The sequence below is a fragment of the Periplaneta americana genome, chromosome 15 (genome assembly GCF_040183065.1).
Source record: "Periplaneta americana isolate PAMFEO1 chromosome 15, P.americana_PAMFEO1_priV1, whole genome shotgun sequence".
NCBI classification, from domain to species: domain Eukaryota; kingdom Metazoa; phylum Arthropoda; class Insecta; order Blattodea; family Blattidae; genus Periplaneta; species Periplaneta americana.
In genome coordinates, this window is record NC_091131.1 from 27,984,085 (window position 1) to 28,010,105 (window position 26,021).

At 36.8% G+C, this 26,021-nt stretch overlaps 1 protein-coding gene across 1 annotated transcript in view; it reads left to right on the forward strand.

Annotated features, from left to right (window-relative positions):
* Positions 1-1,757: 1,757 nt before the first annotated feature.
* dtn (transmembrane protein 132C dtn) overlaps positions 1,758-26,021 on the forward strand; it is a 520,213-nt gene continuing 495,949 nt past the window's right edge. Inside the window, exon 1 of the mRNA XM_069848687.1 lies at positions 1,758-2,803. Coding sequence (XP_069704788.1) covers positions 1,758-2,803 — 1,046 coding nt within the window. The remainder of the gene's footprint in view (positions 2,804-26,021) is intronic.

The window sequence follows — 26,021 nt, forward strand, 5'->3', positions numbered from 1 at the left end:
ACCCTCCATATCTGTATGGTTGTGAAACTTGGACTCTCACTTTGAGAGAGAAACAGAGGTTAAGGATGTTTGAGAATAAGATGCTAAGGAAAATATTTGGAGCTAAGAGGGATGAAGTTACAGGAGAATGGAGCAAGTTACACAACACAGAACTGCACACATTGTATTCCTCACCTGACATAATTAGGAACATTAAATCCAGACGTTTGAGATGGGCAGGGCATGTAGCACGTATGAGCGAATGCAGAAATGTATATAGAGTGTTATTTGGGAGGCCAGAGGGGAAAAGAACTTTGGGAAGACCGAGACGTAGATGGGAGGGTGATATTAAAATGGATTTCAGAGAGGTGGGATATGTTTGTAGAGAGTGGATTAATCTTGCTTATGTGAGGACGGCAATGAACCTCCGGGTTTCTTAAAAGTCATAAGGAAATAAGTAAATAGATAGATAGATAGATAGATAGATAGATAGATAGATAGATAGATAGATAGATAGATAGATAGATAGATAGGTGGGTAGGTGGGTAGGTGGGTAGGTAGATAGATAGATAGATAGATAGATAGATAGATAGATAGATAGATAGATAGATAGATAGATAGATAGATAGATAGATAGATGGATGGATGGATGGATGGATGGATGGATGGATGGATGGATGGATGGATGGATGGATGGATGGATGGATGGATGGATGGATGGATGGATGGATGGATGGATGGATGGATGGATGGAGGATGGATGGATGGATGGATGGATGGATGGATGGATGGATGGATGGATGGATGGATGGATGGATGGATAGATAGATAGATAGATAGATAGATAGATAGATAGATAGATAGATAGATAGATAGATAGATAGATAGATAGATAGATAGATAGATAGATAGATAGATAGATAGATAGATAGATAGATAGATAGATAGATAGATAGATAGATAGATTTATTGAGTAATATTATACATATAGATTTTATATTATCATAATTTTCTCTAAAATACAATACAAGGGTCTTCTGACCGTACGTGCTTTGTACCCAAAACAAATCCTACTTTATAGGTTTCACCCCCCTCGCCTATGATTATATCCAACTACTCTCTAAACGAACACACATATTAAGATGAAAATGGCACAACAAAACACATTATATAATATATCCTAACCTAAAACAGACAGAAAAGTGTACAGTTGGGTAGATACCATTATCCCTTCCTCAGTTCGTGTCACAAATTTCAACAGTTGAAGTTCTAATCTTTCTCGCCTCTAAGAGGAACAAGCCAATCTTTTGAATAATTTCAAGGGAAAAATTGTTCCGGGACCGGGTATCGATCCCGGGACCTTTGGTTGAACGTACCAGCACTCTACCAACTGAGCTACCTGGGATCTCTACCCGACACCGTCTCAACTTTTCCCTTTATATCCACACAACTCGCGTGGGCTGACGAAACGCCAGAGACCCACATCGAGTGCACATCGGGTAGCTCAGTTGGTAGAGCGCTGGTACGTACAACCAGAGGTCCCGAGGTCGATACCCGGCCTCGGAACAATTTTTTCCTTGAAATTATTCAAATCTGCTTTCCAGGGAGCCTCACCTGAAAGCCAATCTTTTGGTCGTATTCTCTATTCCCCATGAGGAAGTAAAGTACCCTTGCCATGTGTTATCTCCATTTTGAAATTTTGCAGCCATGTTGCTTTCTGTTCGCCAGCTCCTCAATTATTAGCATTGAAGTAAAGGATAAATGTGTAACCATTACGCATGACTAGAGTAAAATTATTATATTTCTTCCTTGCAGGGGTCGCGGGCACTGTGGAGGTGCATTTCGAGAACAAGGACGGCGGTTTCTTCCTGAAGCACACTCCGAGGCAGTACTACCCGGCCGTGGCCGACCTCGCCGGGGCGGCGGGCGGCATGGGAACCCCTCCCGGCTCGCGCGGCGGTACCCTTCCCGGCACCAGCACCCCAGGAAGCAGCAGCAGCGGCGCCAGTTCTTCAGTGTTGAGCGTGGACCGGTTCACGGTATTTCAGACATCTCAACCAATCTCGATTCGTGCCACGTACGGCCCCTTCTCCACCAAACAGACAGTGCCTGCACGGTACATAGTGCCAGACCCTTTGGACTCCCTGCCCCTGCCCGAGAAACCCCAGCTGCACACCACCAACTCCACCGCGACGACGTCGATACTGTTGGACATGGACCTGACGGCGTCGGCGTCCCATCACCTGGATATGAGTGCCCATATCGTCCGCTCTGAGATCCCGCGGGACTCACCGGTACTGAGGGTTCTCTTCCACACAGGGTCGGACCCTGGCGGCCGTAGGCAGCTGCTGTTGAGGAACCATCAAAGAGTCTGCATCGTGCTGCACGCTACGCTAGGCGAGCGACCAGCCCTTACAGCGGCCTGCAGTCCTGACGGGGAGGACGGGGTGTGTCTGGCGCAGGTGACGATCCCCGCCACCTGGTGGGCTCCGCTGCCGCCCCCGGATAACACGGGGCGCGCCAAACCCGTGAAGACGCCGCAGAGGCTGGTGCAGGTGGCGTATTCGGTGTTGGAACCCCGGACGGGCACGGACGGCGACGGCAAGGACGACGGCGGCTGTATCCCCCGCGTGCAGATCCAGCCCATGACGCCACTCGCCGCGGTGCCGCTCGTGCCGGCGCGCTCCGCCTACCGCGAGCTGCGATCCGACGACCTGCTGACCATGATGGTGCCGCACGCGCCGCTCTACCCGCTGTCGCGTCTGCACATCCCCGTGTTCCTGCACCCGCGCCCCGAGTACCCCATCTCGGTGTTCATCATCAGGTAAGGCAACTGTCAGCCTCTTCATTATTACTAGGGTTCGGATTTCTATTAAAGGACAACAATTAGCAAAACTCCGCTGAGGGAGGTTACTTACCTCACCGCTGCGCTGGAAGCGGAGTCTTCCTCCAATAATCACTAGTCAACAAATTTTAACTTTTTGTCTGTCACAGAAATGAAATCAGCTGATTTTTACTAAATCGACCCTGCTGATTACGAAAATGACAGCGAAAAATCTGTAACACGTAACATTTTTGTGTGACAGAAGGGGAAGTATTTTGATTTAAAAAAACGTTCTCGCGCATTTCAAAATACGTAATTACAACAGTGAAAATAAATAAATTCCTAAGATACAAAATTTATACACAAAATACACTGACGTTTCACAGAAAAATAATAACGCTTAATAAATAATAATTACAATAAGGAAAAGGAGCATTATATTCCTTTTTTCCCATCAAAATATGCTTTTATTTTATTAATTTAAAACTGCATCAATTGAACTATAATTTTTTAAGATTTATAAATTACATTGAGTAAAATCTCAAATCAAATAACTTAGGAGCCCTATATTAAAATAAACAACCATATACAGACTTCAAGCTAGATTTTTAAGAAATATATTTAGTTACTTACAGTTATTTTTTCCTCTTGTAGTTTGAGTCGCCTTCTCCGAACAAAAACCAATAGTAATCTCCCATCATATTAGAAACCCACTTTCCTCGATATCGTTGTTCCATCTGTGTATAACTTGATGAAACCTTTCCCCTTGTTCATCGCTTACAGCTCCTAAGTTCTCTGGGAAAAAGCCCAGATGGGAATGTAGGAAGTGTATTTTCAAAGACATTCGACAACCAAGCTTCTGGTAACTATGCAGGAGTTCTTGTACAAGCTGTTGTTAATTGTAGCTTCATTATTACCTAAAAACCCACTAACAACACTTCCAAAGGCATTCCAAGCTTCTAGTTCCTCAACACTTAATTTTTTTTGAAACTCTCATCTTTCAAAAGTTTCCTAATTTGAGGGACAACGAAAATTCCCTCTTTCACTTTAGCTTCACAGAGTTTCGGAAACATATTCCTTACATATGCAAAATCTTCTCCATTTTTATCCATAGCTTTTAACGAATTTCTTTACTAAACCGAGCTTGATATGTAAAGAAGGAAGCAGTAATTTTTCCGGTTTTACTAAAGGGACATACTTGATATTATGTTCTCCTGGGACATAGCTTTCTCTGGGAGGCCAATCTTTCACTATATAGTGTTTTTCAGTCGCTTTACTATCCCAAAAACAGAGAAAGCAAGAGTATTTTGTGAATCCACCCTGAAGTCCGAGCAATAACGCGACAATTTTCAAATCTCCGCAGAGTTCCCAGCAGTATGTTTTATATTGGATTACATCTAGTAACACTGACAAATTTGTATAAGTTTCCTTCATATCCATTGAATACGCCACTGGAATTGATGGTTTAGTGTTTCCATTGTGCAATAACACTGCTTTTAAACTTATTTTGGAAGAATCTATGAATAACTTCCATTCTTCTGGGATGTATTGAAATCCTAGTTCTTCCATTAAGCCGTCTTTATTTACACACGCACATAGAATTCTTCATTACAAAATACTTCGAAAACCGTTCGTGTCTCTTCCTGTACAATGAAATTTTAGTAGGCCTATCTGTTGCTAGCCCTAAAATCTCAGTTTGTTGTTTAGTGAGATTAAGATCTCTTGTTAAGTCGTTCAGTTCATATTGTTGAATTAAATGGGGTTCTTTATGATGTTCTGGACTAGAGGACGAATCAGAGGATGTTGATGGTTGAGCCAAGTCATCTGTTTGTTCTATTGGAAGAACCAGTTCTTCCAATTGCGAAGGTGGATTAGGAATAGGGAGTTTTGGTTCATGTGATACAGGTCTTATTGCAGATGGAACATTAGGATATTCAATTTTAGATTTTGTTTTCTTTGAAAATCCCATAATCTTTGTTAAACAGAAATAACAGTCTTCAGCATGGCTTATCGGTTCACGCCAGATCATTGGAACTACAAACGGCATACTTCGATTCTTCTCTCCATCCATTTTATCAATTTTGAGTAATATGTTATGCAGCACACATGGTGAGCCCATGATTTGTCATCATCACACACATTGCATTCTAAATAGCAATAATATGCTTGTTTTAACTTATCTGATAAAGGCCGACGCTGCGATTTTGCCATAAATTCTCCACATGCATAACAAAAGCTGTCCGTCGAATTTACACACGCACGACGAAATTTTTTCATTCTGAGAAAGCGTAAATTAACACGAAGATAAACACTTAAAACCAGCGATACAACTTGTCACAAGCTCAAACAATATTCAACTAATCCTAAAATTTTATTTATTTATTTATTTATTTATTTATTTATTTATTTATTTATTTAAATATACAGAATGTATGAAACTCGTCTATAATGGTAATTAATAAGTTCGTATGAAAATTATGAAACTCGCTTGCGCTCGTTTCATAAACAATCATACTCGCGTCTTAATTACTATCATTATAGGCTCGTTGCATAATGTACTATTATGTATTTATTTTGCTAACAATTATAACATAATAGTACATTATGCAACGAGCCTATAATGATAGTAATTAAGACGCGAGTATGATTGTTTATGAAACGAGCGCAAGCGAGTTTCATAATTTTCATACGAGCATCTTAATTACCATTATAGGCAAGTTTCATACGACATTTTATGCTCGACCATATTTCTAACTTGAAGTTATTCAGAAGTATTCATTTTATCTGTATCTGACTGAAGATCGGAAGTGACCTTGTGCATAGCTCATATATATTGTGAGATGTGCGCAGACGCGAAAGTATTGATTTTTTCCGAGGAACAATAATGTCATTGACCTTGATGTAATGTAAAGAATAACATGAACTAATTTTGATATAACCTGGAAATTTATTTAGAATTGAAAAACGACATGACAAATTGAATTTATTTGAATATTATTTGCAATTAACGCTAATTATTATAGCAATAGAACATAACAGTATTGGATTTCCAGCCTCCGTGACGTTTCCCTCGTTGTCTTTCGATTGCATATCCGAGAATAATCGAAAACCTGAACTTTAATGAATAGGTGTACTTTAATGACTTGCCTTAAAGGACTGCTACCAGGTGTATAATTACTACATTTCGGCATGGTCGAGCATAAAATATAATATAAACATATGAAACTTTTGCTCACGCCTGAAAAAGTAGAACTCGTGCTCAAGGGCGGATTCCTGATTTTAATTAAGAAGTATATAATACAATTTGTCTTATGCCTACAGCACAATAAGAATATATAAATTTTAAATTTACAGTTTTTCATTATTGTATAAAATATATTTTATCAATATATTTTAGATTTATATTTTTCTCTCTAACATAGTCCTAGTAAACTACTGTTATATTAATTATTCTCATTATTTAATCAGCTAGCTATCTCAACTTAATTATAATTCTTTACACATTGCATATAGATTGAATTAAATTACATTAGGTCATAAATTATTACTTTTTCGTATAGAATTCACCTGAAATTAAGTAAACACAGACTATTCATTAAAATTTTACTCAAGGTTATTGATATAGAATCTTTAGTGTACGGTATAGTACATATTTATAATGTAAATATGTATCTCTAATTATATTGAATAAGCTGGTTGAGTAGAAGAAAGTAAAATATTCTATTCTGTTAAACATTCTGTTACCCGTGCTGTTGCATAAGTTGTTTTCACTTTAAAACGTTTTCTTTTTTGGTGTTCCTCTTTCCTATTCCGTGCATTTGTCATATGTTTGTGATTGAATGTGTGTATCCTCTTGCAGTACTTCAGTGCTAGAACTCCTATAGAATTAAATGTTATAGCCGTGAGAGAAGTTGTTTTGAAGAACGTCATATAGCAAATTTCACTCATCATTTATAACGCTCTCAAATTAGCATAAACGCGAAACTGAATCTGTGAAACTAATTTAAGAAGAAACTAGATTATAGAGACGAGATCTGACGGTCGTTTGCTTTTAGAAATTTTGAATTATTACGTGCAGTAAGTATTTAAACACTGTAATTAAGTCTATATGATTTAGAGGCGTGAGCGGTGACGGGAGAAAGTTTAGAGACTTTAGGGAAGTTTATTTTGTGACACACTAACATTTTATAATACCTCCCAGTTAATAGGTCATTAGGTTTCGACATCACGTCCCTGATATAAGCAGACGGTGTGGAATAGGTAGTAACTCTCTCTTCAAACTCCTCCCTTCTTAACGACGTTCTGCTCTTCAGAATTATCTTCGATTCTTCTTGTTATAGGAAGATGAAATGTTCCTCCTCAAAATAGAATTAATTGGACAAAAATATCCAAACTGGAGGAAATAGAATGAATGGAATTTTGTAACTAAGAAAGATGCAGAAGTAAGAAAAGAAACAAAAAAAAAGCTGAAACGTAGAAGAAGAGAAATTATACAGGAAGGTCTTGAAAAGATTAATTATTAGAAAACGTTTCTGGAATGAGGATTACAGTTTCGCTGTCCTCTCTCCTTATCTCTCACGTTTATATTACAAACGTTTCACTGCAACTACTGAAGTTTGCTGTCTTCACGTCTCAAATTCACGTTTAATTAAAGCGCGAACATTCACTGAAATATGGCTCGCAAAAGTTATAACATTAAGCATACAATATGTTAACTGTCTTGCACGATAGAAGCATGCAAAACGCGATGCATCCTTCGAGTTCATGATCGTGTTACAATTACTAACAATCCCTGATGAGAAACAGATAAGAAGATAGATGGATGGATGGAGGAAGAAATGAACATTTGGGAGAATGGATCGATGAACAAATGAAAAGATGGATGTATTGATGGATGGATGGGTAGATGGCTGGATTGATTAATGAATTGAGGATAGTTTCATGCATAGAAAATGGAGACATGGATTAATGAATAGGTGTATTATTGGATTTGGTCTATGCGATGGTTGGAAAGATGGGTAGATATATTTATGGTTTAATAAAATTCGGATGGATAGATATAAGAATGAGCAGATGGATTTAAGTATAGATGGATTGGAAAGCGAATGGATCAATGGATATATGAAAGATAAATGCTAATCCCTGTAATAATACGTAGGGGAAACCTGGGCAAAGCGGATAAGCTAAGAATAAACAATGCCACAGGCTATATTTTGGTCCTCCCGAAATAAAAACTTCATGATTTTGGTTGTGACATATGTTGTCCACATACCTACAAAACAGCAATTCGTTTCTCGTACCTACGGAGAGTGATATGATTTGAGAAAGAAAATATAGTTAATTATTCGCTTTGCCCGGGTACCCGGACAAAGCGAATAATTAACCCGGGCAAAGTGAATATCCCTGTAACATTTTCACCTTTCTATTTAATTTCTATTCACTGATAATAAAAGTAAATCAACACATAAACACGATGTTAATGAGTGTAATTGATGTATTAAATATTTCGTCAATCTCTGAAGATGTCGACATCACAGATGTGGTTGATTCTGAGTGAGCATTAACTGTTTCTTCAGCCGCTGAAGAAGCTGACACCGCAGAATTTGTCAAATCTGAGCCAACTGTCGTTTCACTGATTTCTGTCTCAAGTGGGCGATCTGTAAGTTTATCTGGAGCAAAACCGTCATCAACAACACATTATGGTTACATGTCCAGATAGCAGAACCACTGATTGGAAGATTTTATTTCTTCAAGTGCTTTCTTCATGTCTTCTTCCGACCATTTGGCTTGCTCCGTCTTCCTCTTGAAAAATTAAACCATCTGAAAACACATTACGACCCTTTTAAGTAAAAATGAAGATCAGTGTTGCTGATTTATAATTTAATTAGTGTGACTTAATGCCTCCACTATGTAAAGTGATCTAACACGCTTTATTACAGTAGACAAATATATACAAAAATACAGCTGACACTTATACAGTGGATAAGTTATCCACTTTGCCCTATTCACTTCGCTTTTCATTTAAGGTTATACAAACATAAACGTCAATAATCTTCTTCGTAAGTTCGGTATTTAAGAACTAATTCTATCGCCTATATATTACTATCACATAACAAAGAGTTTCTGCAGTACTGTATGTTGCACATATGTTTCTCTTATCTTGAAATATTTTAAGAAAGCAGTCAATTTTCTTCAAACACACGCTGACTTCTTCTCTTACTAGCTAGAATGACGACAAGTCAGTTCCAGGAGCAAAATCTCGTAGGGATTCTTCCCGAACATAGCAGAAAGCGCTACCTGTTGGCGTTTCTAAGAAATAGGCATTATTCTAATTGCCCAGGTTATTCGTTTTGCCCGAGTCTCCCCTATATACATATTGATGGATTGAAGAATAGATTAATGGATGAAAGGTTGGATGAATGAATGAACGAACGAATGAATGGGTTAATGAATGAATGTACTAACGAATGAATGAATTAATTAAGTAATGGTTACAAGGATAAATAATGAATGGTTGGGAGTATGGATGAATGAATGGTTTATTAGAAGGATTAAATGGTTAGAAAGACAGAGAGATGAATGGATGATAAGAAGAATTGGTGGATGAATAGTTTATTAAAAGGATAGATAGATGCCTTGATGGTAGGGAAAACGGATAGATGAGTGTTTAATTAGAAATGTAGGTAGATGGTTAGAAAGATAGAGAGATGGCTAGGTGGTTGGGAGGATGGCTAGATGAGTGGTTGATTAGAATGATATCGTCGTTGTTCCTGCAATAACTGCTATGTGCAAAATATAAATTTTTTTGACTAGGAAGAAAAACGACATTTATTCGTTCTGTGGCAGTGGTACATAGGCAATCGTGAATTCTTACATTTTCGAAACAAAGAAATGTGATTACATATAGGAGATTTTATTATTTGCTTTTATCACTTATTTAAGTTATTTAAGAAAGCAAAAATCTGAAAATCGATAAATATGTCACATACGAGTTATTGCAGGAACAACGACCATATGTGGATGAATGAATAAATGAATGAATGAATGAATGAATGAATGAATGAATGGCTAGAAGGAGGTATATGAATGGATGGTTGGCGGAATGAATGATTGATTGATTGATTAGAAAGATAATTATGAGTACATAGTTGGATAGTGGTTGGGAGGATGGATGGATGAATGGTTCATTAGAATGATAGATGTCTGTGTGGTTGGAAGGATGAATGGTTGTTAGAAGTATAGATAGATAGGTGGGTGGATAGTTGGATGGATGGTTTGGATGGATGGATAAATTGATAATTGAAAAGATGAATACGTAGATGATTGGAAGGATGATTAAATGGAGGGTTGAATGGATGGATGGATCATTGGAATTATGGATAGAGCGATGAATGTTTGGTAGTATGAGTAGATGAATGAATTTGTTGAAATGATAGATAGATTATGATGAATGAATGGTTAGAGGGATGGGTGCATATATCAATTTAAGGTCGGAATGATGAGTGGATGGATGATGTCATATCGATGGTTGGGATGGATTATTATATTAATGGGTGATTGAAATAATAAATAAATGGGCGGTTGGATGCATAGATAAATGGGTGGTTGGAATGAAGGATAGAAGGATGGATTGTTGAAATCGTACATAGTGGGATGGAAGTTTAGATTGATGAAAGGATTGGATCAATGGATGTGTAGATAAATGGGTGGTTGAAATGAAGGATAGAAGGATGGATTGTTAGAATTATACATAGAGGGATGGATGTTTGGATTGATGGATGGATTGGATCGATTGATGATGGATGAATTGATAATTGAAAAGATTAATAGGTAGATTATTGGAAGGATGAATAAATGAAGCGATGGATGGACCATTGGAATTATGGATAGAGGGATGAATGTTTGTTAGTATGAGTAGATGAATGAATGTGTTGGAAAGGTGAATAGATATATGAATGGTTGGAGGGATGGGTGGATATATAGCAATTTATGGTCGGAATGATGAGTGAATGAATTGATGTATCGATGGATGGTTGGGGTGGATTAATATATTAATGGATGACTGATATGATGAATAGATTGATGCACGGTTGGATTTATAGACAAATACGTGTGGTTGGCATGAAGGATAGGACGGATTGTTGGAATTATACGTAGAGAGATGAATATTTGGATTGATGGACAGATGGTTGAGTTGTTGGAAGTATTGATAGGTGAGTGGATGATTGAAAGGCTTATAGATGAATGAATGTTTGGAAAGATGCATAGATGAATAGAAAGTTGGATTTATAAATTTATGAGTGAATTATTTGGAAGATCCTTAGTAGAATGGATGGTTGAAACGATCGTAAAATAGATGTTTTGAAGGACGGAAGAATAAATGTGCGTGTGTTTATTTATTTACACTGCAAGTGGGCAAGCACCCGGTGGCAGTGGTATACACAATATAAACAATACACAATAAAATGATAAACAATTCATAATACAATTATACAATACAAATACAATTATACAATACACAATACAATTTAACACAGTAATTACAATGAATAATAAGACATAACATACCTAATTTTACAATACAACCTACATATGTGTAGGCCCTACATAAGTTTCAATAGTCTTTCACTTTACTCTCATCTGACTCACTGTAGTGGCACTATGACGCATTTCACTGATACATTAGGACACATTTCACTGACACTCTATAACAAATTTCACTGACACTATAGAACACATTTCATTGACGCTATAAATTACCACTGATCGGAACTATTCACTGCACTGTAAAGCCATAACTTCACTGACTCACCTCGCTTCACTGATACAACAGTTCAAATAAGACAAATAATTACACCCTTATGCATACTTATAAACAGAACTAAATTTAAGCTAAGTCTAAGGCCCTCTTACACGCTATTTTTAAATAATTTACAATTCAAACCATGGGAGTAACTCGTCAGGCTAAATAAATACATGTTACCTTAAAAAAATTAAATGTTAAATGTCACCTTAATTTTAATTTGCACTTTATACACAACTTTTTAAGTTATTCTTGAATCTCCTTAAGGAAGGACAGCCCTCAAAGACCGCTGCAGGTAGGTCATTCCAATCATTTATAGTTCTATTTAAAAATGAGAATTTACCTACATCCGTTTTCTGTTTCCTACATTTGATTTTAAAATCATGATCGTTCCTACCATAGTACGTTGGCTTTTCTAACCGAGCCGTTATGTCTACCCATGCTTTCTGACCTAGATGTGCTCTATACAATGATGTTATTCTAGTTTTCCTACGTCTGTTTTCCAAAGTTTCCCTTTAAGTTTTTTTATCGTATCGTGTCCATCTTTTCTTTTACCTTTAACAAATTTAGCTGCCCTATACTGGATTCTTTCTAAGGAATTTACCTGATATATTCTGTAGGGATCCCAACATGTAGTTCCGTATTCCATTAACGGTCGCACTAACGTTAGATATGCTATTTCCTTCGATTTGGGGCTAGCCTTTCTCAAGATTCTCATAATAAAGTGAAGTGCCCTCCATGCTCCATCCATGCTTGCCATGCTTGATTAGAAGGATGAATAAGTGAAGTGATGGATGGACCATTGGAATTATGGATAGAACGATGAATGTTTGTTTGTTAGCATGAGTAGATGAATTAATGTGTTGGAATGATGAATAGATAGCTGAATGGTTGGAGAGATAGGTTTATATATCAATTTAAGGTCGGAATGATGAGTGGTTGAATTAATGTATCGGTGGATGGTTGGGATGTATTAATATATTAATGGATAACTGGTATGATGTATATATTGATGCGCGTTTGGATTTATAGATAAATGTGTGGTTGGCATGAAGGATAGAAGGACGGATTGTTGGAATTATACATAGAGAGGTGAATATTTGGATTGATGGTCAGATGGTTGAGTTGTTGGAAGTATTAATAGATGAGTGGATGATTGAAAGGTTTATAGATAAATGAATGTTTCGAAAGATGTATAGATGAATAAAAATTTGGATTTATAAATTTATGAATGTATTATTTGGGAGGTCCTTAGTGATGGTAAAATAGATGTTTTGAAGGACGGAAGAATAAATGTATGTATATATCGGATGGAAACATAGATGATTGAATGAATTAATAGCCAATGTCTGAGAAAATAGCTGTGTGCAGATGAATGAACGAGTAGTGGATAAATGGAAGACATAAACTGGAGGTATGTTTTGTAGGACATGTAATGGTAGTGTCTTTCAGAGTCGGCTTGCAACTGCTGACAGCTACTGACGAGGGTGGGGGAGATAGAGTTGTAGCACTTGAGAAATAATTGGTAACAACTACCGTAGAACGAAATCCCAGTTGATTACAAAAGGATGTTACTCTCAAAACTTCTGCAGTCCTATAAATGTTATGAAGCAGTGAGAGGGGGAGGCAAGGCAAATATTGAACTGACTGCCAGGGTAAACTCTGTGTGGCTTGAAAGGAAGCAAAGCACAACTCTATCGCACAAGTGCAGCGCTTTGTGGGGTCAACGACAGAGTCAAGTACTTCAGACTGCAAATTATTTTCTCTCTCTGGTTTTCGTCCCACGATAAATACGTCACAGAGTTCAGGTCACAGGGGTGTGAGGGATGTGACGAGTCCTTCATCTGCAGGGCCAGGGGTTAATGTATGTCATGCACGCTGAAATCACAGGCCGCTGTTTATCGGTTTTGCTGATTTAAACAGGTAACGAAAGTTAGATTTGATTATTGAATTTTATTGAGTGTAGATGTGAGATATTACACAATGTGTCATGAATATAATGGTGGTAGTTTCGGAAAGTTTGCAAATAAATGACACCAACTGTGGTTTACGTAACTGGTTTTAGAACACATAGAAAATCTTAGTCGTGATCTGTTTTCATTTAAAGCATGGATATCCTAGAACAGACATGTTTAGTGAGAGCATTTATAGCCTTTAAACGAGGTGCGAAAGTAGGGTCAGATAGTTTGTTGAATAATTTTAGAGACATTGACTTTGATTTATTCAATCTAACTCCTAGTTCAAATAGAAGATAACTGGACCTGATATGCCTATTACAATTATGTATATCTCGTCCACTACTGTAGTTATCTATTCCCTTTTTAACCCTAAGTAAACATTGAAATATATAAAGATTCACTGCAGTCAGTATTTTCTTTTGTTTAAATAATGGTCTGCAATGAGCGCGCTCCTAGAAGTGCTAAAATTTGCCGCCCCCAACTCTCAGTAACAGTTTATGAGTAGCTATTATGCAGGATATGTTTAGTTTAAATTAGTTTTAAATGAAATATTACAATTCAGAAACAATAAATTATTGCAATCAAAATACATACCGGTACATCTTACTTGTAAATTCTAAATATTTCCTTGGAACTTTCTTCACAGAGAAAGCATTGATGATGTCATCAAAGTCGATCTGACGAAGCACATCAGACTTGATGCAAAGAAATATATTCAAACTTTTTCATTTCTGAAACAAAATTGATTTTTTGAAAGACAAGCTGTGATTTATTTTTAAGGATTGGTTTTGTTGGTGGTACTTCTTACTTCGATAGAAAGTATAAGTAAGTTTAAAAATAAATTACTCATTGCAGAATAAACCTTTCATATCGAATTATACATTGTGATCGAGAAGTTTCTCCGCAGTGCTTGTGTAGCCAACAATCCACTAGGCAGAGAATTCAAGTGTATTTGGTAGATAATACAAGTGGCAACACTGGCCGCTAAGTATATGATGGATTGAGGGTGTGAGGTTGTCAAACCGGAATGAATGGGGGAGTGCCAACTTTCTACAAGATTGTGTTCTAGGGTTACTAAAACTAATAGCGCTGCGGAAGGACTTTTAGATCGCACTGTATAATACACATGCTAGAAAGTGATTAAATAGTATTGTTGACGATATACTGAATTGGAAATGTAGCAGAGTTCTGGTTACTATTGAGGCAATAATTTGAATTTCAACACTGCATTCTTGTTTATACAAGCAGTTTCATAGTACAATAACGTGATGCCGGCATTTAAATATAACTGTGCAGCTACACACTTTTCTTTTACTCTCGCCATGACCACGACACTGCGGTAACAAAACAATATCCAACTTTTACAAGGTGTTGAAGAACAAACTTCGGAAAATATTTACCAGAAAGTGTTTTAAAAACAAACTTCACTGGAAAATGAAAATGAAAAAAAAAAGTGGGGGAAAGAAAAAACGGAAGAGAAAGAGAAAGAAAATTCCGGCCCCATGAAAATTTCCTCCCTAGGCAAGTGCCTCGGTTGCCTAGACCTAAATCCGGCACTGGCAACAGTGACGTAGAATCTCAAATTCAGAGATTGCGGAACGAAGAAAAACTCCTCATAAAAATATGTGAAACCGAACATAGTCATCAGCCTTTCTCTAATTCACGTTTAGATTTTCGTATTTCACCTGTGATAAAATTATCCAACTTTCACAAGGTGTTGAAGAACAAACTTCAGAAAATATTTACCAACAAGTGTTTTATTTTTTTATTGGGTTATTTTACGACGCTGTATCAACATCTAGGTTATTTTGCATCTGAATGAAATGAAGGTGATAATGCCGGTGAAATGAGTCCGGGGTCCAGCACCGAAAATTACCCACCATTTGCTCGTATTGGGTTGAGGGAAAACCCCGGAAAAAACCTCAACCTGGTAACTTGCGCCGACCGGGATTCGAACCCGGGCCACCTGGCTTCGCGGCCAGACGCGCTGACCGTTACTTCACAGGTGTGGACAACAAGTGTTTTAAAAACAAACTTCACTGTAAAATGAAAATGAAAAAAAAAGTGGGGAAAAAAACAGGAAGAGAAAGAGAAAGAAAATGCCGCCCCCATGAAAATTGCAGCCCTAGGCAAGTGCCTAGGTTGCCTAGGCCTAAATACGGCACTGGTAACAGGGTCGTAGAATCTCAAATTAGGAGATTGCGGAACGAAGAAAAACTCCTCATAAAAATATGCGAAACCGAACGTAGTCATCTAGATTTTCGTATTTGACCTGTGTTAAAACAGAGAAACAGTTTAGTTTGTCGGAGGTAATTAAGCTGCAATTCCTTCATTAATGCTACATCGTAGTATCACGAATGCCCATGGCTGGTGTCTATGAAATCTGTGTATGTGTATGTATTTATTCACACTGCAATGGGTATATACCCGGTGGCAGTGGTAACTAATTACACTCAATAATGACAATAATAAACTATTAATAAAAATACAATTAATAATAATACTAATAATTAATACTTACTTACAAATGGCTTTTAAGGAACCCGAAGGTTCATTGCCGCCCTCACATAAGCCCGCCATCGGTTCCTATCCTATGCAAGATTAATCCAGTCTCTATCATCACACCCCACCTCCCTCAAATCCATTACTAATAATTAATACCAACAATAATTAATAATAATAATAATAATAATAATAATAATAATAATAATAATAATAATAATTGGGAATATCCTAAATTAAATGAAACGATCACTTAAAATAACATTTGAAATAAATCTAATTTTTATCTTAAAACTAAGATCGAACTAAAACCCACGAGTATGATATGTTGATATCTGCACAAGTACCTTTCAACATTACACTCATTTCGCTGTCAACTCACTCACTGCACTGGAACTACGACACATTTCACTGATTCTATCCTGATTTCACTAACACTTCAAAAACATTTCACTGTTCAAATACTTTGCACTGCCACTATAAACTATAAAGCTTCACTGACAGGAACTCTTTTCACTTACACAACACATTTCACTGACACGACATACTTCTTCACTGATACAACACACTTCCCTGACACAACATAATTCTTCACTGATACAACACTTCAATAACAACATATCATTTACACTCTTTAAATACTGTGTATAATTATCGTCTATTAGTAAAGTCCTTAAAATTAAACGCAGAATAAATATGGGAAATGCGTGTTATTATTCGGTTGAGAAGCTCTTATCATCCAGTCTGCTGTCCAAAAATGAAAGTTAGAATTTATAAAACAGTTATATTACCGGTTCTTCTGTATGGTTGTGAAATTTGGACTCTCACTCTGAGAGAGGAACATAGGTTAAGGGTATTTGAGAATAAGGTGCTTAGGAAAATATTTGGGGCTAAGCGAGATGAAGTTCCAGGAGAATGGAGAAAGTTACACAACACAGAACTGCACGCATTGTATTGTTCACCTGACATAATTAGGAACATTAAATCTAGACGTTTGAGGTGGGCAGGGCATGTAGCACGTATGGGCGAATCCAGAAATGTATATAGAGTGTTAGTTGGGAGACCGGAGGGAAAAAGATCTTTAGGGAGGCCGAGACGTAGATGGGAGGATAATATTAAAATGGATTTGAGGGAGGTGGGATATGATGATAGAGACTGGATTAATCTTGCACAGGATAGGGATCAATGGCGGGCTTATATGAGGGCGGCAATGAACCTTCGGGTTCCTTAAAAGCCATTTGTAAGTAAGTAAGTAAAGTCCTTAAGCTTATTTTTAAATACATTTTTGGTTGTTGGTAAAGCCTTTAGTAAGTCTGCAAACGTAAAGCATTCCAGTCCCTGATAGTACGATTGAGAAAAGAAAACTTTCCAGTGTCCGTCCTCTGCCTTCTTTACCTCAATTTATATGAGTGGTCGTTCCTTGAAGAGTAATTTGGCGGCTGCAAATTATTCTTGTTTTTCAGTATAAATCTGTTCCCAATGTCAGTTTTACTAGGCCCTGAGTGTACGCACGTCTGTGTCTACGTCCTCCCGCGTCTAACAAGAAGAGGCGAGAAGTGAACAAGCTTACGGGAAGTGATGAAAGGAGGGACGTAGTGTCCTAGGGGTCTGAGAGCAGCCAGGAGTGCGACTCCATATAAAACAGACCTAAATCACTCTAGGCGTGATAATGGAGTCCTCGATTATTCTGAGTGGCAGACTCGAAAGTCATGCACGGATCATTGTTCGCTATCATAAAAATTATCGATGGCTTAAAGAAAACAAACATTCCCTGATTAAATCATAGCACTATAGTTCTTCACTGTGTAACTAGAATATTTTTATTACACTTAACTGGTGGCGTGTAGCAGCAAATGTGCATATAGATATTCAACAAATAAATAAATAATAATAATAATAATAATAATAATAATAATAATAATAATAATAATACTTACTTACTGGCTTTTAAGGAACTCGGAAGTTCATTGCCGTCCTCACATAAGCCCGCCATCGGTCCCTATCCTGTGCAAGATAAATCCAGTCTCTATCATCATATCCCACCTCCCTCAAATCCATTTTAATATTATCCTCCCATCTACGTCTCAGCCTCCCTAAAGGTCTTTTCCCTCCGGTTTCTCAACTAACACTCTATATGCATTTCTGGATTCGCCCATACGTGCTACATGCCCTGCCCATCTCAAACGTCTGGATTTAATGTTCCTAATTATGTCAGGTGAAGAATACAATGCGTGCAGTTCTGCGTTGTGTAACTTTCTCCATTCTCCTGTAACTTAATCCCGCTTAGCCCCAAATATTTTCCTAAGCACCTTATTCTCAAACACCCTTAACCTATGTTCCTCTCTCAGAGTCAGAGTCCAAGTTTCTCAACCATACAGAAGAACCGGTAATATAACTGTTTTATAAATTCTGAACTTTCAGATTTTTGGACAGCAGACTGGATGATAAGAGCTTCTCAACCGAATAATAACACGCATTTCCCATATTTATTCTGCGTTTAATTTCCTCCCGAGTGTCATTTACTTTATATTTGTTACTGTTGCTCCAAGATATTTGAATTTTTACACCTCTTCGAAGGATAAATCTCCAATTTTTATATTTCCATTTCGTACAATATTCTGGTCACGAGACATAATCATATACTTTGTCTTTTCGGGATTTACTTCCAAACCGATCGCTTTACTTGCTTCAAGTAAAATTTCCGTGTTTTCCCTAATCATTTGTGTATTTTCTCCTAATAATAATAATAATAATAATAATATTATTATTATTATTATTATTATTATTATTATTATTATGTCTCGTGACCAGAATATCGTACGAAATGGAACTATGTATAAAAATTGGAGATTTATCCTTCGAAATACCTTGGAGCAACAGTAAAAAATATAAATGACACTCGGGAGGAAATTAAACGCAGAATAAATATGGGAAATGCGTGTTATTATTCGATTGAGAAGCTTTTGTCATATAGTCTGCTGTCAAAAAACCTGAAAGTTAGAATTTATAAAACAGTTATATTACCGGTTGTTCTGTTTGGCTGTGAAACTTGGTCTCTCACTTTGAGAGAGGAACAGAGAATAAGGGTGTTTGAGAATAAGGTTCTTATGAAAATATTTGGGGCTAAGAGGGATGAAGTTACAGGAGAATGGAGAAAGTTACACAACGCAGAGATGCACGCATTGTATTCGTCACCTGACGTAATTAGGAACATTAAATCCAGACGTTTGAGATGGGCAGGGCATGTAGCACGTATGGGCGAATCCAGAAATGCATATAGAATGTTAGTTGGGAGGCCGGAGGAAAAAAGACCTTTAGGGAGGCCAAGACGTAGATGAGAAGATAATATTAAAATGTATTTGTGGGAGGTGGGATATGATGATAGAGACTGGATTAATCTTGCTCAGGATAGGGACCTATGGCGGGCTTATGTGTGGGCGACAATGAACCTCCGGGTTCCTTAAAAGCCTGTAAGTAAGTATTATTATTTTTATTATTATTATTATCATTATAATTTTTATTATTATTATTATTACTTACTTACTTACTTACTTACTTACTTACTTACTTACTTACTTACTTACTTACTTACTTACTGGCTTTTAAGGAACCCGCAAGTTCATTGCCACACTCACATATTGGTCCCTATCCTGTGCAAGATTAATCCAGTCTCTATCATCATATCCCACCTCCGTCAAATCCATTTTAATATTATCCTCCCATCTACGTCTCGGCCTCCTTAAATGTCTTTTTCCCTCCGATCTCTCAACTAACACTGGATTTCTGGATTCGCCCATACGTGCTACATGCCCTGCCCATCTGAAACGTCTGGATTTAATGTTCCTAATTATGTCAGGTGAAGAATACAATGCGTGCAGTTCTGCGTTGTGTAACTTTCTCCATTCTCCTGTAACTTCATCCCTCTTAGCCCCAAATATTTTCCTAAGCACCTTATTCTCAAACACCCTTAACCTATGTTCCTCTCTCAGAGTGAGAGTCCAAGTTTCAAAACCATACAGAAGAACAGGTAATATAACTGTTTTATAAATTCTAACTTTCAGATTTTTTGACAGCAGACTGGATGATAAGAGCTTCTCAACTAAATAATAACACGCATTTCCCATATTTATTCTGCGTTTAATTTCCTCCCGAGTGTCATTTATATTTGTTACTGTTGCTCCAAGATGCTTGAATTTTTCCACCTCTTCGAAGGATAAATATGGGAAATGCGTGTTATTATTCGGTTGAGAAGCTTTTGTCATCTAGTCTGTTGTCAAAAAATCTGAAAGGTAGAATTTATAAAACAGTTATAGCTATTACCGGTTGTTCTGTATGGTTGTGAAACTTGGTCTCTGACTTTGAGAGAGTAACAGAGATTAAGGGTGTTTGAGAATAAGGTTTTTAGAAAAGTATTTGGGGCTTAAAGGGATGAAGTTACAGGACAATGGAGAAAGTTACAAAACTCAGAGTTGCACGCATTGTATTCTTCACCTGACATAATTAGGAACATTAAATCCAGACGTTTGAGATGAGCAGGGCATGTAGCACGTATGGGCGAATCCAGAAATGCATATAGAGTGTTAGTTGGGAGGCTGGAGGGAAAAAGACCTTTAGGGTGGTCGAGACGTAGATGGGAAGATAATATTAAAATTGATTTGAGGGAGGTGGGATATGATGATAGAGACTGGATTAATCTTGTTCAGGATAGGGACCAATGGTGGGCTTATTTGAGGGCGGCAATGAACTTCCGAGTTCCTTAAAAGGCAGTAAGTAAGTATTATTATTATTATTATTATTATTATTATTATTATTATTATTATCAGTCCTTTGTTTCTGGGAAAACACTTTTTGTTGTATTTTTCATTATAGAACCGGAAAATGTGGTAAAAATTATATTCTTTCTTGAACTTCGCTTAAGCCTTGAATGTCTTAAAGTTGGACGAAAAGGAAGTTCATTCATTCATTTAGTGTTCTGCCCAAGGGCAGTCTTTCACTTCAAACCCAGCTTTCTCCCATCTTTCCTACCCATTTTCTGCCTTCCTCTTCGTTTCCTCATGTGTTCCATATGAATCGCACATTTTAGAAAGAAACTAAGTCAAAATATGGTACTTTTCAGGAGTGCAAAAGAAACTTATTTTATGAATAAATACCAGTGAACCAGCGCCGTATATAAACATCAACTTGATGTTAAAGATACAGGGAGAGGTTTGACTAAGCGTTTTTCTCTGCCAATTAGTGCGCCTTGAAAGTATTAATCATTTCATTAGTAAAAATAAAAGTGGCAAGTTTTGACTTAGTTCCTTTCTAAAATCTTCTCCCGCTCACCAAATGCTTCCACTGCATCCTTCAGTGGCAGTTTCTTCTCAGCCGGTGACCCAACCAATTCCTTTTCCTCTTCCTGATCAGTTTCAGCATCATTCTTTCTTCATCAACTCTTTCCAACACAGCTTCGTTTCTTATTCTATCTCTCCACTTCACACGTTCCATTCTTCTCCATATCCATATTTCAAATGTTTCTACTTGCTTCTCTTCACTTCGTCGTAATGTCCATGTTTCTGCTCCATATAATGCCACACTCCATACAAAGTACTTCACTAGTCTCTTCCTTAGTTCTTTTTTCGGAGTCCGCAGAAGATGCTCCTTTTTCTGTTAAAAGGTTCCTTGGCCATTGCTATCCTCCTTTGACAGCAGCTCATGCTACTGCTTATAGTACACCCCAAGTTTTTGAAGCTGTCCACTTGCTCTACTGCCTCATTTAGAATTCGCACGTTTATCTTCTGCATTTTTCTTCCTGTGACCATGCTCTTCGTCTTATTTACATCTAACTCCATCCCATACTGCTCACAGCTGTCATTTAGCTCCAGTAGGATATCCTTTAGTATCATTTCCTCTTCTGATAACAACGCCATATCATCAGTAAATCTTATACACTTTATCGTTCTTCCTCCTACTATCACTCCTCCCATGTTCTGAAAACAGTTCTTCACTAAATCCTCCAAGTAGATGTTGAACAGGGTAGGTGGTAAAAGACATCCTCGACGTACTCCTCTCCCAATTTCACTTCCTTCTGACATTTCATCTCCTATCCTGACTTTGAGTCGTTTTTTGATATAAAGATTACTGAACTGTCTTCTCTCTCTCCAATCCACACCAATTTTCTTTAGTATCCCCATCGTTTACCATGTTTGAAGTTTTTAAAAACAACAAATTCCCGTACACTAGACATTAATCTTCTCCCCGTTCGCTATAATTTACATTCTACTCAGAGTTCCATCATCTTTTCCTCCTAAAGAAAAGAGCTGATTATTATTATTATTATTATTATTATTATTATTATTATTATTATTATTATTATTATTATTGTGTTTGCGTTTGTAAATTTAATAATCTGATTGGCTATGTATTGTATATTTTTAGTAGAGCCATCGATGTAGCTCAGTCGGCAGACTCGCTGGGCTGCTGATCCGGAGCTGCGTTCGGGCTTGGGTTGGATCTCCCTTTTGCTCTCATTGAATGGTTTCTTCCGAGGTTTTCCCCAGCCGTGGGACTGAAGTCGTATGGTCTATGGCGAGTCCTCGGCATCGACCCCTTTGATTTGATTACCCCCTTTGATTTGATGACCCCTCTTTAATTTGATTACCTGGTTGGGTTTTTCCGAGGGTTTCCCCAACCAAAAGGCAAGCCGGGTAATCTTTTGGCGAATCCTCGGACCTCACCTCATCTCACTACATCTCGCCAAAATATTGTAAAAAATTGCACAAAATTGTAAAAATTGTAGAAAATTACTAAATTGTAAAACTTTAACAATTTGTAAAAATTGTAATTGTAATATTGTAAAATTTTGACTTGTTCCACATCTTAAAGCTTCAGTGCTCATGTAAGATCTAATGGAATAAAATGAATGAATGTATGAATGAATGAATGAATATTATTATTATTATTATTGCTATTATTATTATTATTATTATTATTATTATTATTGTTAGTATTGTTTCATGACGAGAGCGTGTGTTCAGATTCTTCCCACCATAATCTGAACACACGCTCTCGTCATGAAACAATACTAACAATACCATCCCATCGCACCTCCTCATACTCATCTTCTTTCACAATAGCCCTGCCAAGACTCTGGAATTCGCTACCTGCTAGCATCAGGGACTGTCGAAATAAAATTGAATTCAAACGAAAACTTACTAGGTACTTGGTCAGTAATTGATTACTTGTAAATAGTTTCTTTAATCTATCACAAAATATTTCAATATTCAGTAATTTCATCACTATACAATTTTGTTATTCTAGATTTAATTTGTAATTCAGTAAATATAAAATATTCTTTGTTTCTCTATGATAAATTATCTAGCTTTAATTATTCAGGTAATCTTTTCGTACTTTGATTTTATTGTAATTGTAAATTTAATACTAATTGTAATATTATTTGTAATTGTAATTGTAAATTTAATACTAATTGTAATTTTATTGTTGATATTGTAGTTGGAATCTCCTGGTAGAGGGGCAGAGAAGGCCTGACGGCCTTATCTCTACCAGGTTAAATAAATAAATAAATACTACGAATTATTATTATTATTATTATTATTATTATTATTATTGTTATTATTATTATTATTATTATTATTATTATTATTATTATTATTATTATTATTATAGTAGTAGTAATAGTAGTAGTAAACGTGATGTTGATGTAATATGAAGAACCGTACCCAAAATCAAGTTAAACTGACGTGGACCTCGTGGGCAGGTGTACTTGGACAACAAAAGAAAGTCTGCACTGCTCGTAATGGCGTGTGACGAGCTCTGCCAGCAGGGCCTCGGTCGCTGACAACGCATCATTCGCTACTTCACGTGTGACAGGACTTTAGGCAATTCCATTGCGTCACGCCGCCAGTAATGCAATTTTTTAACATTAACGTAACAGCACTGGACGTGGGAGCGTTGAATGCGAATTTTAAACTTGGCACAATAGCTTTAACCGCAGGCAAGTTCATTTCCAAGTGCCAAAAGCCTAACAAGTGCATGAAATTGAAGGTGAGGATAATGTAAAATAATTATTAAGATAATGGGAATGTATGAGAGGTAAAAAGTAAAGGGAGAAAGCAATGGCGTATGATGACCACGTATTCCAGTTCAAACCTCGGTAATAACGGAGTTATATTTGTGGTGGATAAAGACAACGTGTGAGGGATTTTCTTTGAGATCATCCGTTTTCCCCTCCTTATAACACCAACGCTTTACACAGTTCCCCATTCATTATCATCTCCTGTAGATGACACGGCTATTTTAGCAGTTCATGATAATAAAAGTATTACGTCATAACATGTAGAAAGAATATCTGATACAACTGTAAAAATAGTTTAAAACATAGACAGTTAACAGTTATTTATGATAATTACAGGTTCGTAAAGGTTCACTTTTTGATTTCGCCTCGTTTCACAAATTTTACATTCATGCCAAAAGGATAATTTTACGAATGTTTATCATACAATGTTTTTTCTACATAATACAAATTTACATTAAATAAAATTTCAAGTTGGAGAGGTTACAATATCGCAATTTCACAGTCACCTGAATCCAGAACCATTTAGAAATAAATATCCATGGAATTACAGCCTGTTTTATTTATGGTCAAGGTTTCACAGCCGTCTAAACCGATTATATAATCAACAAAGCGGTTAGGAAAAGTTGAATGCTGTATTTGGTTGTAATGAGTATACAGATGTGACTCTAGAACAAGAAATTTCAAACAGTAAATCAATAGCAGTTTAAGAAGTCCTGACTACACTCCTGGTGAGTAGCCTAACGTACGGATTCTTCGGAACCAGCAGTTAGAGATATGGAAAAACATCCACATCGTGGTAGTGGTGTCACAATTTTCCGAATAGTCAAAACTTCTAAATTTCCACCGAAAAAGACCTTTCATCTTCCCAATGGGCGAATTCTATAACAATGAATTGTAATGTTCCAGGTAAGAGCCGTCACTGCAACGAGAATGAAACTCTCCCTCATGTTCTTGGTTTCTTTCCCAAAGGGGAACTATGAAGAAACAACAGACACGAAATGGCGAGAAGTAACATTGCCAAATGCCTTAGAAAATTTAAAAAAATTTGAAATCTATTAAGAAATAAATTTTGAAATCTATTAAGACTTGCCTAATGATTCCATCTGGTATAAGCAAGGTGGGGCTCCTCTTCATTATGCTGCTCCTATACGGAAATATCTAAATAAAGTGTTTCCTAATAGATGGGTCGGAAGAAGAGAATTTGTAGAGTGACCTGCAAGATCGCCGGATTTTCTCCCTCTCGATTACTTCCTACGGGGTTATTTGAAATGTAAGGTATTTGCTACGAAGCTTACTGATATTGATGAATTGAAAATATGAATACGAGTGGAGTGTAGAGAAATACCACCAACAGTCACTGAAAGTGTTAAACAGGAATTTATTCTGCCAGATCGTAAATGGGCAACATTGAACATTTGCTTCTGTAACACATTTATTTGAATTATTTATTTTGTTACCATAGCAACGTTTGTTGTATAAAACTTTCGATAGCTTGTGTAACCATGGAGAATAATAAAATTTTTCAGATCGTATATAGAAAAATACAGTGTGTAATTGAAAATGTTTCCGTTGACGTCACAACTCGCACAGCAATGATATCAAGAATGGCTTGTTTTTGTGAAAAGGTGTATTTTAAAATATAGTGTTTGATGTGTCAGAGCGTTCTTATAAAAACACTTCCATTTAGTTGTGGCAGAAAATATGAGTGACTTTTGAACCGCACTGTATATAATATACCTACCTATCTTTAAGATGGGGGAAATGGCTAACTGTAGTAACTTTTGAGGAATATCAATTTATTGTCATACAAAATTTTGTTCAATATTCTTTTGAGAAGATTAACTCCTTATGTAGATGAAATTATTGGGGATCATCAATCTG